Source organism: Dromaius novaehollandiae, chromosome 2, assembly GCF_036370855.1.
Source record: "Dromaius novaehollandiae isolate bDroNov1 chromosome 2, bDroNov1.hap1, whole genome shotgun sequence".
In the NCBI taxonomy this organism is placed as follows: Eukaryota; Metazoa; Chordata; class Aves; order Casuariiformes; family Dromaiidae; genus Dromaius; species Dromaius novaehollandiae.
The window spans coordinates 28,718,264-28,737,038 of NC_088099.1; the positions used below are offsets into that span (position 1 = coordinate 28,718,264).

Below are 18,775 nucleotides of genomic sequence, written 5' to 3' on the forward strand. Positions count from 1 at the left end.
ATGGCTGGAACTGGGTTGTATTTCCAGTGGCAAGATCCCAAGTTTAAAATTTGCACTCTTCTCTGATCAAATCACACAGCAAATCACAATTTTGACAGGAAAATCATTGGTTGGGAAAACACCTTTTCACTTAACTTCCATCCCTTCCTATTTCCCAGTCAGGTTTCAAAAGCAATTTTCAATATAACCTTTGAAAACAGGTGCAGATCCATTAGTATTACTCAAGATTATGCTGAAGTTACTTGGTGAGCAATGATTCCTTCAGATATAGCTGGTATTATCAGCAGCGAGCATTGCCACCAAGACTACATTTCTGGCCTTGTTGGAAAGCATAGGACCTATGACATTCCTTCTGTTTTGAAGCAGAACTCACCATTCGTCAATGTCAGCAGCCGTTAGGTTTCTTCTTGGTTGTAAACATCTTAGAAAGCTTAGTATTTTCCCTATTGACAAGTGTGGACCTAAGGGGAGAGGAAAGGAGGTGAAGAGGGTTTTCATTAACACTGCCTGGTAGGACGCTCACAGTGTGTGCCACAGCACAGCTGCCAGCCTTCACATTTAGAGCAGGACTGCAACCAGTCTTGCCTCTTTAGGTCATTCTTTCCTATCAAAATATGTATTATTTTGCCTCAAATTCTGGCCAAAGCATCAGATATGTGCAAATCAAAAAAATATTTATATATAAAAGTTACTGGAATACAAGTCACAACATGGCTGCACATTGCTTTTGAGTAACATATTTAACTGCTAAACACTGAGGTGATGAATAAAAAAAAAAAATACTGTGTTTGCACATTTCTCATTTAAATTTCCTAAGAAATAGGCATGTTTCACCTGAAAATGTATCTCCTCAGCTATCTTTTAAAAGGTTTGTTTTCCTTTTTCTTCTCCCTTCCTCCACACTAATTTTTAGAAGTCCAGAATTATTTTTCTCTTAAGAATTATGATTTCCTTAAGAAAATGACCTTTCCGAATACATGGTGAGGAAGGAGCGAAAGAGGCAGAAAAATCTCAGTTTGAACTCTGCAAAATGAAATATTTTAATTAAGTAAGTCCAGTCTCTTTCTGAGGTGTAAAACTTCCAATGAGTTACTAGTCTGGATTGCAACTAGTATGTCACTGCATACCATTATTACACACAGGCAGCATGTTAGAAGAAAGAAGCCAAAAAAAAGAGAAACACAGAGAAATTCATATGGCCAATTAAGAAAAAAAAAAAAGCACAATAATTTTCCTAAGCAAAAGCTAACCAGTATTTTATGGTAGGTATGAGCTGTTCTGGATGAGGTTTACAATTCTGTATGTTTTTAAACAGCTAAGTTAAGCGCGCTGTGTAAGTACTGGAGCCTTGCTGGCTGGGTAACACTATTTGCTGAGGATAGGAGGGAGCATCAGCTGGCTGCCACCACTTTCCTCCCTTAGCACCGGCATCCCACCAAAGCATCCCGCAGGCTTGCCATCCACACAAAATGAGAATCGCAGCCTCTCAGGAAGATCTGGATTGCATTGATGCAAAAGCATCAGCAACACGAGACCAGTCCCCCCCTTGCCACTCACTTGACTGATAACTTAGTGGTCTGTCTTCATGCTGCACACAGCTGAGGGAGCAATCTCAAGCTATGCAACTCTAAATCACTCTCCATCAAGTAGGGGACAATTTTATAGCCAATAGTTATCTGGAACAAGGTTTTAAAAACCACACAGAGAATGCTGCTTGGCAGGACCCAGGCTATCTCAGAAGGAATTCATTAAAATATACATATGAAACAAAAGAAGAACTAGCATTTCTTTACCATACTTTCCCAGCACGTTGGATTCCTTAGAAGCTGGTATACACGTTCACTAGACATCTTCTCAGACATGATCATGCTAAATGACACCTGTTGGGATGGTAGGAACAAGTCCATCCCACCACTAAATAATCCTGATTTCTCTGCAGACAGTCTGACTCAGCTGCTTTTCAGTCCTTGGTTTGTACTACTCCAACCTGCTCCTCATTCTTACCAGGGCAACCAGTTTTCCACCATTTTGAGTAAAGAATGGTCCATTTATGACAAGTTTCACCTGTAAGTGTCAACTCCCTACAGCCACACAGACCCTGTGACAACATGCCCTTCTCAAAAAACACAAGGCTGGATTAGAGATGAACCTCTTTACAAATTTTCTATTCTTGGATACAGTTTTTAAGAGCGAATTAGGAGTGTAAGCAACTGAAAGAAACAGCAGCATGAATTGCTCTGTTACTATTAAAGCCCCTGTCATGCTTTAGAAAATCCCCTCCCATCGGTAATCTTATTACTGTACAACCAGAAGCTACTGCTCCAACACCTTGCATGTGCAAGCTAGTAAGTGCTCCATTCACTTCTTTTTCCTCTTTTGTCAGTAAAGAGTCCTTCCTTGGAGGTTGGATGCTGAGGGACTGTATGCTCCTTGTGCTTCAGCTAATTAAAATGAGATATGAAATCACAGCCAGAGGAAATCCTCTTAGATGATCTGTCTCCGTAAGTGCTCTGTAAGCACACTGAAGCCTGACAGTGGCAAGTTCTGGCCCAGCTTGCTATTAGCAGCCTGTGCTGCCTTAAGAATTCTTTGGATATAATTCCAGCTGTTTTTCTTGTTCCGGGACAGCAGGGCCAGACAGCATCACAGAGCTAAATGTATTTGCTCTAGGAGCATAAACAAATGATGCAATGGTAGAAGGTCCAAGTCTCTTGCACAACACAACTTGTCAAAAGGAGCCCCTTAAGCTTACCTGATGGATAAGCTGTTTTGGAAGTGAGGTAACCCAGTTCTAGTCCTGCCTTCTGGTGCATGTTAGAGATGTGTCCACAGCCACTGCACATGGAAAACCTGCATTTGTTACTAGACAAAACCTTAGACAATGCCATGCAAGCATGCTTTTTGATTAACTGACAGAGAAAAGTCCCACCAGGGACTTTCTTGAAACCTGAAGGATGGAGGCTGTATGAGAAGATACTAATGTGAAGCAAAGAAAACAAATGGTTTATGGGACAGGTGAGGAGTGGAGGAGAAAAATGGAAAGGAGCTGCACAGCATTAATAGCAAGGTTATTAAAAAGAAAGAAAATCCATTACAGGGAGATGCTAACACTCCAGCACAGAACTTGATATAATACAAATCAGCATAACGTTACTATGCTCAGTTTACAAGTACTCTCCATATTGCATGTACCAGGAGAGGAGGAATTCAGGGTAAAGCAATGAGGCCCTGGTAAAGACATTTTTATATTTGTCAGGTATTAGAGGCAAACTGCAAGATTACTATCATGCTTTCTGTGTTCTGCCTTCTCAGAACTGGAAATGGAAAAATCCTTTAATTTTGTTGCTGCCTTATAAAGTATTCATTGCACTGATGAGGAAGGTAGAACCTGAATACACATTCTTTGAAAGCACATTTGATTTTCTTCTAGAAAAAGAGAGTTTCTGAATGCAAGAAACCATTTAATGCTAGAGTTAAAAGAATGTCAACCCCCATATATGATATTGTTTTATAGCTAATTTTGTTGATTAGAATCATTAGGACACGTGAAGAAAAAATGCTAATGTGCTATAATCAAACTGCAAATGTTAGAAAACTGGAAATCATATGAAACTAATTTCAAGTGAAAAGGGATGGTCTACAAATTATGGGCAAAGGATTGCTATATAGGCACTGAGAAAGAAGGGCACAAAAGCAACACACACACAAATAGCCCACCCACAGTAACCAGGTGGTTGTGAGAGGCAGACAGCTCACACACTCAATGAAAATTATTTCTGAAGACTGATGCAAAATGAACACTGACTAAATTTCAGCCCTCTGAAGGCTTATTAATACTGACATCGTAGGGGGCCAATATTACTGCCCTTGCAATGACTAGCGTGAGGATGGCAAGTCAGTGGCTGCAGGGCTACATGCAGCTTGAAAGCAGCAGGGCTGTGGGGGTGTGAGGTTATTGCAAAATCCTGCTGAGGGGGAGCAAATCAGCCAGTGAGGTACTGGGGAGCTACAGGTCCTGGTGCCCATCCTAAACACCCTGGTCTCACAGGAACCCAGAGGAACATTTCTGTCTCCTGCTTATGAAGTTTCCTCACCTCAGCTCTGAAGCATGTGGCATGTCTTGTCCAGACAAACAGAGAACTTGGGACGCAGCTTGGATATTTATCTCACTTCAAGAAGCTCGTCTTATCCTAAAAAAAACAACAGCGGGAGTGTTCATGCACCCCTTTAAAATATCAAAGCAAAAACTGTCAGCTGGCTAGGCTACAACAGCAAAGCAAATGCAGACTTTGGGCTTGTTTGTATTTTTTTTTTAAATCATAAACAACCTGTTTGAAAATAAAACAGGACATAATGAAAATGCATTCACAGAAGGAGCACTAGCCCAAAGGTCCAAAGTTGTTCTGCAGTGTTTTATTCATTTTCAACCCTCCTGCTTCTTGTCTGATTCTTATAGCACTGTTCACCCCCCACCCTCTAAACTCCTATTATAATCCTGCCTTGAGATGCTCATCTATCAGCCCATCACTCAGAAGGAAAGCCAGTCATTCTACCTTTCAAACATCCATCCAGACCTTGGGAGGACAGGGAGGGAGGGAGGGAGTGGAGAAGAAAGCACATTCCCTGTTGCTTTAACGTTGGTTATAAACTATGGAACATGCTAGCTTCTATCAGTGAAACATCTCCACACTTCTGCCCCTTCTTTCCCGTCTCCTACAAGGCCTATGCTTTTGACATGGCTGTTTTTCAAAAACGGCATCATGTAGGGTCTCAGCCTGAAGCACGAAAGTCAGGATCAGGTTCTGACAAGGACAGAGAGTACTACCCTGGTAGTAATAATAATAATAATAATAATAATAAAAAAAACAGATGGAGTAAGAGAGCCAGATTCTGATCTAAGGGAACATGAGAATAAGTCTAGAATACACTACTCCACTGCCTGGATTAACAGAGCTGAAAGAGCCATCAGCCTGGCCCCAGCACGTTCTCTCTTCAGCCCAACTCCATGACAGCCGTTTTACTGCCCTCTGCCTAACTCGGCGTTTTCCCCCCAGCGCCCAGTAAAATCTGTGCCCAAGAGCTTCCCAAGACCAGCCCAGAGAGCTACAGGACCACCTCCCAATGTACTTGTTAGCAGACATTATCCAGAGATGATTCTGATCAAAATTCAAAACAGGATTTTCTTTGAGAGGATTTTTATATGGGCAATCTCTCCTCCATTAGCTTTCCAAAACAATTCCCTTCCTTTCCCACAGAATTGAACATAACTCACAAAAGGAAAACAGACCTTAAAACCAGTCAATTGTGCTACCCACTCCCTCCCGGCTGCTATTCCAGCCTTCCATGTTGCTACTGGGGTGCAGTAACATCTGATTTTAAATGGCACTGACGCTGTAGTCTCATTCTCTTAGCCAAAATGCAAAACATAAGAAGCTATCCACATACACATTTTATCACAGCAATGGATAATGCTATCACAGTAACCATTGTGACAGATAATAAAAAGCAAAAAAAAAATCATGAGGAGTTTACAGCAGTTTAATGAAGGCTCTTGTACCAAATCTTTTAACTCAAAGGTACAGACAGGGTTATTGAAAAAAATAACTTACAACAAAAAAAGCTGATGAAAATTGCCCACCTAGCCATGGAATTAATTGTAGTTTAATGCTGTACTTAAATACTCACCACACAATAGAAACAGTCAAATCACTACCAAGGTACACACAATTCACTTCCATTCTGTTTTCTATTACATGTATTCAGCATGTAACCTAACCTCTGGAAGTTACACTGAAGAACAGTGTTTTTTTTTTTTTTTTTTTTTTTTTTTAAACACTCACTGAAAATAAATACCATTTAAAGAACACACAAGAAATGCAATCAGATGGACACTTATGCACTGGTACAGTGCCTCTTCAGCCCCCTACATACTACAAGACAGTAAGTTTTAAATCACAGATGGAGTGGAGAGCAAGGCAGAGCTGTACAGCTAGCACAACAGGTTATGTACTACATAAAAGCACATCTGCAAAAGGTCCCAGGAGATTTTTGTTGAAGATGCAGCGTATCCACACCAGGTATATTGTGAAGGGCTTAATGTTTTCTGAGAAGGTGTGATTCTGATGGGACAATATATAAGGCATGTAATTGTTTTCCCCTTGCTCTTGTATCCACACTTCATATTTCACTTCTCTGACCTTCAGATACTTAAGGTTCCATGGGATCTGCCAAGACACGACAAGTTTAGCTTCGCTCGTGCCCTGGACAGAGGCTTGACACTTGGCATCCCTCACTTTGCCCGGGTAGAGGCTACCAGACCACCTCTGTTTCTTGGGTCCAGGCTTAGACTTCACAGTCTGCCTGATCACATGGATGAGAGAAGGGATGTCCACCTTTGTGTCCTGGTAGGCACGGAACAGCCACTCAGGGTTGCGGCAGCAGAGATGCCGCGGCACTTCTGTGCTCTTAATGATGCGCTCCTGCTCAGCTTTGTCCAGGTGAGCAATCCCGCCCTGATCCCATGGTCTGTCCGGGTAGGTAACGGTGTCTTCCCTGTCGGTGTTCTGCCAGGCAATGTACTGCAGGTCCATGCCAGGAAGGGTTGCCAGAGTTTTGTAAGGGGTATAGTGTTCAGGGTTTATAGCATAAGGAAAGAGCTCCACCACTGTGGCACCTCTTGGTAGGAAGAGAGACATCACTAATTGGGCCCCATGCATGCTGACCAGCATGGACGCATTGCTGATCAGCCGGACAATGTCAGAAAATGAATGTTCCTCCAGAGAGACGGTAATGGTTTTCATCTGAAACTCCTGGGCTAGTGCCAGGATTAATTCTGCCTCATTTAGGATAAGTCTGTTGATCGTTCGACTGAACACTACGATGTACTCCTCACTGGAGCTTTCCTCCAAGCTGATGTTCAGCTTCTCCATCATGAACTTGGTGAACTGCCTGATCTCGTTACCAGAAACCAAGATGTTAGCCTTTGGCCCTTGTGGCTGGACAAACCCATACTGGTACCAAGTGGTGATTTTGGACAGTCCCACATATGATTTAGTAAAGCAGAGGAGCCTGCCCAAGCTTTTAAGCTGCTCCCTGAGGAGCGGCTGCTTGTTACTCAGTAACTTGTAAAGGTCGAAGTGAACACCTTCACTCCACCCTTCCATGAAGAAGAGCCGTGCCTCCAGATCTAAATCTGGGAACTGCTGCATGGTATAATAGATGGGGAGAAGGTCATCATGAAAGACGTGCATCAAGTTGTCTGGATTGAACCTGTTAGTGATCAGCGCTATGTCAGGCACAAAGACCGGCTTTGGCATATATTTCAGCGCAGCAGCTGGCAGCTCCACAAAGTTGAAGTATTGGGTGTTGTGATCTTCGACTGAGGAGAGGTCAAGCAGAGCTGGCTGGAATCTGCGGGAGCCCAGGTTGGGCAGCATGACCGAAGAGTTGCTGTGAAAGTAGATAAACTCCTCTGCCTCCGTAGAATAGCAGAGGGACTCAAAGCGGCAGATGCGGTCCGTGTGCATCCTGCCAGTGCACACCATCCTGGTACCATCCTCCACCAGTGTCTGGAGAGCTGCATTGTAGTCAATCTGAACCTGAGAGAGTTCTTGAGACTGACGCATGAGGACCAACTCCTCTTCAACCACAAAGACATGCTCTCGCAGTCTGATGTATTTCCACAGCACAGCAGCGAGGATAGACACGAGCAGGGCATTAAACACCGCTGCTATGTTCATTCTGTAGTTAGATCCTAGCAAGATGACAGGTGGGGAACACAATGGAGAAGGAATACATCATTAAGACTCCTTGACATGGCGAAGGCAAAGACCTGTGGAAAATAAAACAAGAAAGGAACCATTTAAATGTCATGTTTATAGCCCCACCATAAATCATATTTTATGGAGCGTTCAAGAGAGTTTAAGTGTTTTTCCCCACAATTTTTTCCCCTTCCAGGGAACCAGGAAAAGGAAGAGAGAATGCTAAAGGAATAGCCAAAACTGTTAAAAAAAAAAAAAAAAAAAAAAAAAAAGCAAACAGAACTGTGAGCTGCTCTACAGAAAGGCTGCCTCTCTCATTTTCATTTCCACCCTTCAGGAGAAGAAAAAATAAATGAGTTTGAGGATGAGCTCTGTGAGGCTTTGTTAGAAAAATTGCTATCCTCACTAGGACTTTGGCTCACTCTGCTTTTTGCAGACCAGTCCAGCAGCAAGAGGAAAGACAGCCCTAGAATCACTGGGCCACTCAAAGAGCACTTAGGAAACCTAACTCCCTTTCTTGATCTGGTGTAGGCCTTTTCCATGGCCATGTGTATCCAATTCTGCCTCTTGCCCTCACTGTGAGGATAATAGTACAAGTACATATTTTGATATGTTCCATTCCAATATGAAAAGTAAATTATTTATTAGTTTATTATATGATTTATTAGTTTGGGAGGTTTTGTAGGTCTATGGACTGTGCTTTGGGAGATTCCCAAGCCACTCAGCTATTTTCTTGGCTGGAATCCAGGATCAAAGGTTGGAGTTTCCACTGTCTTTCAGAGGAAACAAGCTGTATGACAACAAGACGAACCAATCTTTCATTAAAGTCTGATTTGCACCAGCACAACCAACCCTTGTACAAGTGTGAAAGAAATACACTTCAAGCACTTTCAGCATTGGTTTCTTCCCATTCCAACCATGCTGCTCCAAAGTTTCCCTGTTCCTTTTTCTGTTATGGGAAAGGTCCTGCCTCTCTTTTCTTTCCATGTAGAAACACTACTGGTTTATATTAGAGTATTGATTATATTTTCCACTGTGAACTTCAGCTGAGGTATTGATTCACCTGCTGTGTTTATGGGCTCCAGTTTGCATCATATATCAAGGTTCACTGTTAGTCAGGCTGTAAATAATTGCATCCATGACTCATGGGAAGCTATTGGAAGGGAAATTTCTGATTGGTATATACCCGATCAGACTATTTCTATTTGCACTTTTTAAAGGTAGCAATTTAAACCCCTTTTGATGCAAATTTGGGGGAGTGAAAACCAGCAATGTCTCAAGCACATCCTCCAATAGCCCAAGCAATGGATCCCTTTGCATTTTAACCCAGAGACACTGGTTCTTATAAGCCAAAGTGGAAAAAAACAACAGGGCAGATTTAGGGCAAATGCAGACACCTCCTCTGCCGTCAAGGAAGTTTTTCTGAAAAGAGATATTGCAGCTGTAAAACTTGATCCTGCAAGCTTGTCCACACAGCTTGGAATTGAATGGAAAACCAGCCACGGAATTCAGTGAAGTCAAAAGGGATTCCTGCAGCTTGCAGGATCCCTACAGCTTGTAGGATCAGCATCTGAAGGAAGAACTGCAGGTACCTGGGAGACTGAATAATGCCACAGAACTGAGTCCTGGTTGCAAACCACACAGATTCAAGAGAGTCTTTGGGGACCTGAACAACAAATTCATTTCAATTTCGTAGTAGATTTAATAGGATTAGAAATGAAGCCCACCTCCTTCGGCAAGTGGTCTGAAAAAATGCCTCATTTAGCTACTCCCTAAAAGCAAATGGCAAATTAAGAAGGCACTATTTTGACTTCATAAATAGAAAAAGGAGGCAGGAAGGGACCCGGAGTATCCCTTAATTACCAGGGCAGGATCAGCTCTCCCTAAACCACATCTAGAAGATGCTTATCTATCTCATTCTTAACACTTGTCAATCTCTTCAGCCAGTCTCTGGCAACAAAAATGTAAAGTACTAAGATAAACTTCTTCTCAACCTTCAACCTTCATCTCCTCTGCAGCAGGTTAAACCTGCTCTTGACCCAGGCACTACATATACCCTGCACAGATGAATGACGGCTGTCACGTCAACTCTCAATCCTTTCTTCTTCAGAATAGGGGATGACTGACGCTCCTGATGTCTTTGTGTGCTACCAACCATGGCTGTTCTATGGTCAACCATGAATGGAAAACAGCTGAGGACAGTGGCACATCACTTGGTGTTCTCTTAGGCTCAGCTAATGCAACCAAACCACAGAGTTCTGGGAAGAGAACTACCCTATGATTTGGATTTTTGATGGGGACATAACTTAAATTATTTTGTTGATACTAGATTTTCAAAGCTTCGTTTTTGTATTTCGTTATCTTTGAAAGACACCTAAAAGTATCATCCAATTCTCCAAATAACCTGCCCTCTGCTACAGATCCGTGATCCTGTGAACACTGCTTTAAGTGGCAACAGCAGCATCACAAAGGAAAGGACAGAGCCCAGGCAGCCACGTTTGCACACTCCGCAGCACATAATGGAGACATATAACCAACACTCCCCCCCACACACACACTTCAAATGAAGGCCAGTCTGAGGGAATGAGGAAAGTCAACTACTGTATTACAGAAGAACCAAGCACCTACAACAGTCCAGCTGAGTCAGTGGGAGTTGCAAGAACACAAGGGGGTAAAATCATCTGGCCTTTTTACTATCCCAATATGGGGATGCGGGGAGGTGTTTTGAAAGCATTAAAGCCCAGCAGTCCTTAAACACCACTGACAGCACCTGCATTTCCCGGGTGCAGTGCTCCACAGACCATTACAAATCCTTGAGCCATACGGGCCTCCTTGGAAAATAGCCAACTGTAATGTTTCATCCTGACTGACGTGTTCTCTCCCCTCCATTCCCAAGAGAAGAGTGTAACAGTAACTTCAGAAGAGCTCCAGCCCCACTTCTGAGAAGCAGCCCTGATGGATGTTGCCAGTGTTCAGAGGTTAGCAATTTTCATTTCCAACTCTGCTGCAGCAATACCTGTTAAATGGCTAATGAACTCAGCTTTCTAATAAAAATCACCTGTAAGACCCTCCTTCACCTCTTCCCTCACTGCAGCTCTTTTGCGTCCTTGCACTTAGCTGAAGTAAGTGCACGTGCTTTAGCCAACCAAGTGTCAGGAATGCATGTTAAAAGCCAGCAATGCTAAAGGAATCCATCTTCATTCCTGTTCCTAGTTGCCAATTTGTAAATCCTGGTTCATGCTGTTTGGCTTAAAGCTGCTTTTGATGGAAGTGAACAGGGGAAAATGGACAGAAATGCAGTGTCGCAACCAGAACTGAAAAGAGAATTTCACAGGTACTTGGGGAGCAGTATTATATCTTTGCCCATTTTCCCCACATTTTATTATTCTTTTTTTTTTTTTATTTGATGCTTGCAGGGAACACAATCCTTAGACAACTAAAATCTTTGGTCCCCCAGGGAGTGACAGAACATAAACAGTAACAAACTGTCCCACTAGTTTGCTTTTTACATACCCAGGAGAGGCTGCATCACATGGTTAAGGGGAAGCAATCACTCTCTATGTCCCCTGGTTCCTCATTCCCCCAACTGAGAGCAGTCATTAACTGCTGTCAGTAGCAGTATTCCTGGGATAGGAAAACTTACCCCAGAGGCAGCAGGTAACTCTGAAATAAGTGAAAGCATTTAGTCTTCCACCTAAAGAGAGATGCTTCACAATAAAAGAAACTTTTGTTACTAAAGCTCCTTCCATCTTCCTTCCTCACAAAATGGGTCTAGAGCTGTCAATCCCCTTCCACATTGCCATGAGAGAACATTTTAAGAACTGAAAAGAACTTGGAAAAGTGACAGGCCAGACACACTGTGTGTGACATACAACACACTATGTTGCTTGAATTCAGAGTCCTCCATGCTAAATTTCTTACTACATATGGGTCAGCAGCTGGGCCATTCACACCCCAATTGCCCAGAGAGCTCCCCCATCCCTATCACACTCATCCATCCTCTCACTTCCCAGTGACACCAGTATCACCACAGCTTTGCTCCATGCGAGCACTACATCCCAGCCACCAAGGAAGTCACAGGGACTGACATCTTTTACACCGTGCTTTGAAATGCTAAAGCACCATCCTTCAGCAACAGAAGAAGCACCAGCTGATAAGACTACAGCCTAGCCGGAAGGGATATGCGCATAAAAGCAGCACAGAGTAGCTTGCTGCTAAGCTGGTAGGCGGCAACGCTGCCCCATGGGAGGGGAGGCTAAGAGGCTGTAGGAGTGAGCCTGTTTTTGGTCAGTTCATATTTGCTCTTCTTCCAAAAGAGACCACAGGAACGGAGAGCTTTCCCCACTCTCTTCCTCCATCCCTCACTCACTTAGCGAAAGGGTCGCAGGTTCCTCCTCTCAGCCCAGCCATTGCCTTTCTGATGACCGGCGAGCAGCTAAAGCCCTCAGGAGCACGCACCCGGTGTGTTCAGAGGGCAGCCTGGTGGAGCCTTGGAGCATCCTGCAGATTCTTAGCCCTCTCATAGAAATCTGGCCATTGTAGCACCTTTTTCCTACTAACTGCTGCTCACCTGGTATTGTAAACACCCTTAGGGAGTGGGAAAGCAACAGGAAAGCAAAGGGAAGCACAGACAGAGAAGCTGTTCTTCATCTCATATTAACATGTAGAGGAGATTAGTGGGTGGGATCAAGGAGATTGCCTAGCAGTATAGAAGACCACTGGGATTCATTTAAGAGATGAGTTTTCTTGTTCTTTTTCTAATTATGAAGCTAGGGTATGATGAATCACTAGTATAAAGCTATTAATATGATGGACAATTTTTTAAACCTCTTCTCCATTTTAAAAATTGTAATCTAGGTAAGAATTTGGAAGAAAGCTACAAAATCCAATACAACGAAAAGCAAACCAGATACACACCGAGTACCAAGACCCACAGAGGAACACAACAGGCTCTGCAAGTCCTTGATTAGGGAGAACATGGTCACCAGGAGGAAACAGCATGTCTAACAGGGGACGTTTTAGCCCTTCAGGATATGCCAAAATGAGAAGTGCCATCTACATCTACTTAGGCCTTCCCAATCTTTTGTTATCAACTGCCCAAGCACTTTCCAAGTCAGTGCTTTGTCCTCCAGGCCTATTTGAGAAAAAAGCCCAAAGGATACATATACTCCCAGAAAGCATCCAACACTCTGTGCGCAGAGAGAAATACTTCTACACAGAGGCCAACTTGGGTTTGGCCCAGCTCATGAGCTCTGGCAGAGAGCCTGCCAGTCCTGGCCAGTTTTGCTCCTTCAGAGATGCTCCGGTGTCCCTGTACTGCCTTCCCAACACTCCAGCAGAGCTGACTGGCCCAGGCACGGTGCTGGCCTCAGCCTAACACCAGGCAGGCAGGCAGAAGCCAGAGCGCTGGAGCGCAGATTCAGGAACCCAGCATGCAACCAGTCCTAGCCTGGGATGGACTGGCACTGCCCCAGGTCCAGTGACACGGCACAGGACATCTGAGCAGAATCAGCTCAGAAATTCTCAGAAACATGGGCACAGCTGGAGCTGGACCCGGGAAGGGGTGGGAGCAGCTATTCCTTTGCTGGGGACACTTACCCTGGCAGGAATTATCACTCCACACACCTTGCCAGGCTGGCTTTCCAGGACTGGCACAAGAGAAGTAAGGAGTGCAAACACGACATTTCACATCCCCCCTGCTAAATGTCTTCTTTTCTCCCACCCCTGATGCAGGAGACTTAGCTAAGGATGCAGCACATGTAATACACTAAAAAGTTTTAATTACCTATTCATTCATACTCAAAGTAGAGATTGCTAGAAGGCAACTTTCCAGGTTGGAAGGGGCAGAAGGGGGCTAGGATTTAACAGCTAAGAATTCCGGCTTTTATTTTCATTTCTGTCACAAATTTACTGCAGGACTGCAAGCAAGTCAATCCCCCAGTCCCAAAGGTCAATATTGTCTTATTCACTGTATTTATTTAATGAGATACATATAACTTTCGCAGTACCTATCACACGAAAGAAAGGATGGCACACTGAATGACTGATAAACTGGAACATTTTCTTTGTAAAAAGCAGTCAAGTGTAGAAGTGCTGACTTTTTAAACTGGAAAAGAACAGATTCTTGAAGGGAACAAACCCAGGAGTAAAAGCAACAAATACCATTAATGAAGCATGATGCAAAAAGGGAATATGAGAAAAAGGAGGATACCTTAATTCTGCAGTCCCGAGTGGAATCTTAAATATAGGACTTTATTTGGAAAAAAATAAAATCAAAATGTAATATAAAACAATTTAAAAATATTGTTTTACAAAATCCTTGGGTATCTACTGACATTTGTAATCAAAAGCAGGTTTATCTTTAGTTTTTACGGTTTAGCAAAAGATTGGAGTAGAAAACAGTAAATACTGTAAGGCTCGCTAAATGAGACTGCAAACAAGAAGACAGAGACTCTGTGCAATGATCCCTCCTGCAAACATACCTTCAGTATGGAAAACAAAAATATTAGTAGCTCCTTGAAACCTAACTACCAACTGCACTTATGGTCGGAAAATCTAGTTTTCTCCCACTCAGTTTGTTAATTTCAGTCATTAAGAGCTAGGACAGGAAGAGATCCCACCTGACCTTCAGAAACCTTTAATTTGATATTTGTTGATACTGCTGTGTTGACCTACAAAAGAACAATTAAAAAAATAACAAATTCCAACACTAAGCAATCAAAACAAATAATTAAACCAAGAAACTGGGTTAAAGGCATGAGATGAAAAAGAGTTCCTCCTGTGCTCTTAAGGTTCATATTTCTAAGATCTCCTCTCCATCTAGAATGACGTGGAGTACTGAACTCTTCCCCCAAACGAAAACTAACACTGATCTCCAGAAAATTCCCCTAAAAAAGATGCATTTCTGATGAAGATAAACAAGCTTGAGGTGGGAGATTTAAGAGAAACAAGCTAAAGAAAAAAAAATTACAGTATTTCTCTCAGTGGCCAAATCTTCAACTTCTGACAGTCCCAGACCTAGAGATGAAAATTCAAGGTACCTGGGACAGGGGAGGAACCATGGCTGGACAAAGCGGAAACTTCGCAGACAAAGAGTTCACTCCAGATGACCTTACTTCATCTGAGCATCCCAGTGAAACCTATCAGATTATGTCGATATTAATAGCACTGGTCATATCAGTAAGAACCTAAAAAAACCCTCCCTCTTCTCTGGTCTCTCGCTTTTCATCTGTAAGCAAGACACCTTTTGCGTATCTTGAACGAAGAACAAAAATGTGTGCCAGACAGCAGCAGTTATTTTACCTTGTTTCAGTGGTCTACCTACAGCAAAGATGGAGTAGGGGTGGCTGGAAGAAAAATTTACTAATTCAGCAAAAGTGATTTTAAAAGAATATGATATGAAATCCAGAAAGCATCGAACACGATGAGGTTCAGCCACTCCAACTATGCCTTTGGGCTCTAGCTGTAATTTGTTATTTCTCTGCATTCTATGCCTCCTTTCTCTCCTCCTCCTCAGACAGGGAGAGTGCCTATATTATTTGGATATTGGGACTGGTACTTAGTAGCATTTACAGCCTGAGCTTTCCCCATTTCCCTTCAGCAGGGTGCTGGAAGCCGTTTCTGTGTGCTAGAAATTCTAAGCAGGAGCCAAAGACATTCAGAGCACAGCACAGCCAATAAAAATAGTGAAAATCACTCCCTGGTTACCACAAGCTCTACATTATCATGTTTTTAGGGGAGAGTAAAAAAACAATCCCAAATCAGCAACTGTCCAGTAAGAAACGTAGTTCTGAAAACCTACAGAATTTAGTCCAGATCAAAGACGTTTTCCACACAAGACTTCTGTTTAAAAATGATAAAGCAAACCAACAGCCAAACAAAGAGGGACTACAAAGACCTGGGATTATAAATGAACTACTGACCTCCTTCCCCCTCCTTCCCACACATGCACAGCCCCAGATGAAAGACTCAGCGTGAAGTGTGTGTGTGTGGGGGGGGGGGGGGGAAGGGAGGAGACCGAGTCAAAAAATCCATGCTAAAATCTCAAGAAGCACGCTGCAGACAGGAGAGCCTACAAAACTGAATTCAGAGCCGTATGTGATCAGCACAGCAAACAGAGCACAGTTACAATAACACCCACCAAACACATTAATTCAGAACATCCGCAACCTTTTTAATCTTGAAAGTACTATCACTAGTAGATTAGTGTTTCAGCACATGCATGCATACCTGGTGTTGCTAAATAAAAGAAAATGCTATCCAGAGCCTCTCTTTCACAGGAGAAAGAAAAAATAATAATAATAAAGACACCTTAAAGCTATGTTTTGCAGGGGAACGAACACACTCTCCAGTCCTCTTCTTTCCTCACCACCGTAAGAAAAAAAATACCGTATCTAACAGCTCTCAGAACAGTAACCCGTGCACCATCTGCAGACTGAGCTACCTTTCTCCCCCAGGTCTGAGCATGCTCTGTCTGTCGGCAGTGTCCTATCGCTCCAGCTGGCTCACCTCAATTTGTTAGCCTCCCAGAGGTCAGCCTCGCATGCAGGATGATTTGCTGCAGTATTCCTGCAAATCCCCAAAGGGCGGCCACGCTGGAACAAACACCATCGTGCTGTCTCACAGAGCAGAGCGTGTCCTGGGAGACAGACAGGAAACTGGTTTGGGGGGACACACACCGATTTTAGAGATTCTGCTTTTAGATATTACTAATGCCACTACTATTGCAAACACATCACACAAAAGAACAAAACAGTGGGAGAGAAAGGAAAAAACTGCCCCTCGCTAGAGGATGAGAAGCCATTCTGCATGCTTTCTAACAATTCCCCCAGCCCCTTGGAAGAGATTTCCTAGCTGCGTTGGTCAGCTTAGTATTGAACAACACTCTGAGTGCCCTCCTTCAGAGATCCAGGCAACCATATTTTTAAAATGATCTCTTACAGGGGAAACTAAATACAAAGGCACAGAAATGACCTGGGACTTATAAGCATGTATCTAATAGCATTCAAGCTGAAGGTCACGACAGCCAAAGTATCTCACACCAATCTTATCAGCAGAGCTTGAACCCATGGTGATCCAGCAGGTTGAAAAAGATAAACCAGGGGACACTGACTGGGAACATTTCAAGTCCTGATCCTGCATCCAGATCTAAATGCAGGATTAGAAAAGCAGGAGTCCAGTTCTGCCCACAGCACTCACCAAGAGTTTTATGGCAGAACGATGTATCACTGCACACTGGAGCTATTGCAGGTACTAGGAGTGAGGTTCCAGCCCTGTAGGGACATACTTGCAGATAGATCATAACAAAACATATGAGGCTTGCTACAACTGTGTTGTCTCTATATTTGCAGGATACATCTTGTTAATTATCTTTGATGCTTTTTCCCTTTAAGTGAGACTTAACAGGTGAAATAAGAATGATGGAAAAGAGGAGTTCTTTAGCACGCTGTGCATGCACATGTCTATACAGATACTCTCAGATGAAAAGTAACCATTTTACATAAGGAAAAAGAGAGAAACATACCTGGTTTATTATTCATGGCAAGAATTATCCTCACTGTCAAAACAAAAAAGTACAAAGTCCTGGTTCTGCATTAAAAAATGCAATTGGATAAGATATGGGGTATTCAAAACTCCCAGCCAGGAGGGTTTGGCAGCTGCAAGGTTTAGCGTTTTACTTAAACTCCCACTCTAAACACACATCACAGATGAGCTGGTGTCTCCAGCTTCTTTTGCTCCCCAGCTCATGCTAGAAGTCTTCTGTTGGGTCACTGCACTGTGGAGTCACACTGACTGGTCTGGTTAGTGCTACCTTGATGGTCACTTTGCCCACAAACAACCCCGCACACGGTGGCACCCCATCCCCGAAAAACCTTCCATTTCCAGGCAACATGGCAAAGCAGTCCTGCCAAACTGATCCATAGCAAGGGGCATACAGATGCATTTGCAGGGTAGTGAGGGGTGATACTATTTGAATCACAACAGCAATATAGCACAATACCACAAAGTACAGCAGTACCCTAAAACTTTTGGGGTGAGGGTCCACCAGCATTTCAAGTTAGTACAGGTGGGAAAAGCCCCCCATTTACCACCAAGTAATCTGATCTTTCTGAAGCCAGGCCTCATGCCTGGGGGAGGCCACTACATGGAGACAGCCTGCAATCTAGGCACTAGGGTATCTCCTCCTCCCCTACCTGCCCACTGCTTCCCATCCCTCCCAGTACATGGATCCACGGCCTCAAAACCAGCATCTCCCTCACCCAGCTCCTCCTCCTGCCAGAGATACAGGATGAGATCAGGATGTGCTTTGGGCAGAGACCTGGAAGAACTAGGAAGCACAAAGCGACACCAGGAAGACGATGGCTTGGCCAGGCTGGGCGGGGTGCCACAGAGCAGACAAGATCACTAGCCTGAATACAGCCACAGCATCGTCAGAGCTGAGGAATGTGGGTGTCAGTCAGCATCACACATGCTTAGAAATGCAGTAATATCACCGTATTTATAACCTTGGGTTTCTGAGTAACAGTTAAAAGCCAAACATGTAAGAAAGATAAGCTGAAAGAAACAAAGAACAAACCCAAATAATATTCTGCAAAACCAACAAAAGGTTCTTCACAAAGCTAGACCTTCAAAAATGAGCCTGACAACATGATGAATAAACAGAACTGTTGTATCCACTAAACTAGGGCATCACAGAAATAAAAGAGACATTTTCTCATCTCCTGCTCTGGAGTGTTGCTTTTACACCTCTGCCTTCTCTGTACAGAAGAAGTAAAAAGGTTCTGGCCACCTTGGAAACATTAAAAGACACAAGAAGAAGGGGACAAGGGGCCATCTAGCTCTGTGCCGCCTCCTCCCGCCAACTCAAGGAGGGCTTTTAATTCAGGATAAGCCTATGCCCACCCTTCTCCTGAGGGGATCCAAAAGGGATGCTGGTCAGTCACAGCTACATAACAGAAGTACAGAAAACAAAGGGCAAATAGAAGAGGTCCCCTCTTTGGCAGGCCCACTCAGTG

At 43.4% G+C, this 18,775-nt stretch overlaps 1 protein-coding gene and 1 long non-coding RNA gene across 7 annotated transcripts in view; both read right to left on the reverse strand.

The window, feature by feature from the left end:
- Window positions 1–374: 374 nt before the first annotated feature.
- Window positions 375–4,192, reverse strand: LOC135327286 (uncharacterized). Its single transcript, XR_010387389.1, has 3 exons — window positions 4,095–4,192; window positions 2,753–2,835; window positions 375–461 (listed from the first exon to the last, which is right to left on the reverse strand). It is a non-coding gene; the product is annotated as an uncharacterized LOC135327286 (long non-coding RNA).
- A 1,330-nt stretch (window positions 4,193–5,522) lies between these two features.
- Window positions 5,523–18,775, reverse strand: part of POMGNT2 (protein O-linked mannose N-acetylglucosaminyltransferase 2 (beta 1,4-)) — a 33,688-nt gene continuing 20,435 nt past the window's right edge. For 3 of the 6 annotated variants that reach the window (XM_064506113.1, XM_026098781.2, XM_064506114.1), the window contains one exon: window positions 5,523–7,831. In XM_064506113.1, coding sequence (XP_064362183.1) covers window positions 6,003–7,739 — 1,737 coding nt within the window. In that variant the 5' untranslated portion in view covers window positions 7,740–7,831 and the 3' untranslated portion in view covers window positions 5,523–6,002. Of the gene's footprint in view, window positions 7,832–15,989; window positions 16,193–16,268; window positions 16,399–16,958; window positions 17,039–18,775 lie in introns of those variants that run through there. The other 3 variants (XM_026098783.2, XM_026098782.2, XM_026098784.2) reach the window with 3 other exon arrangements.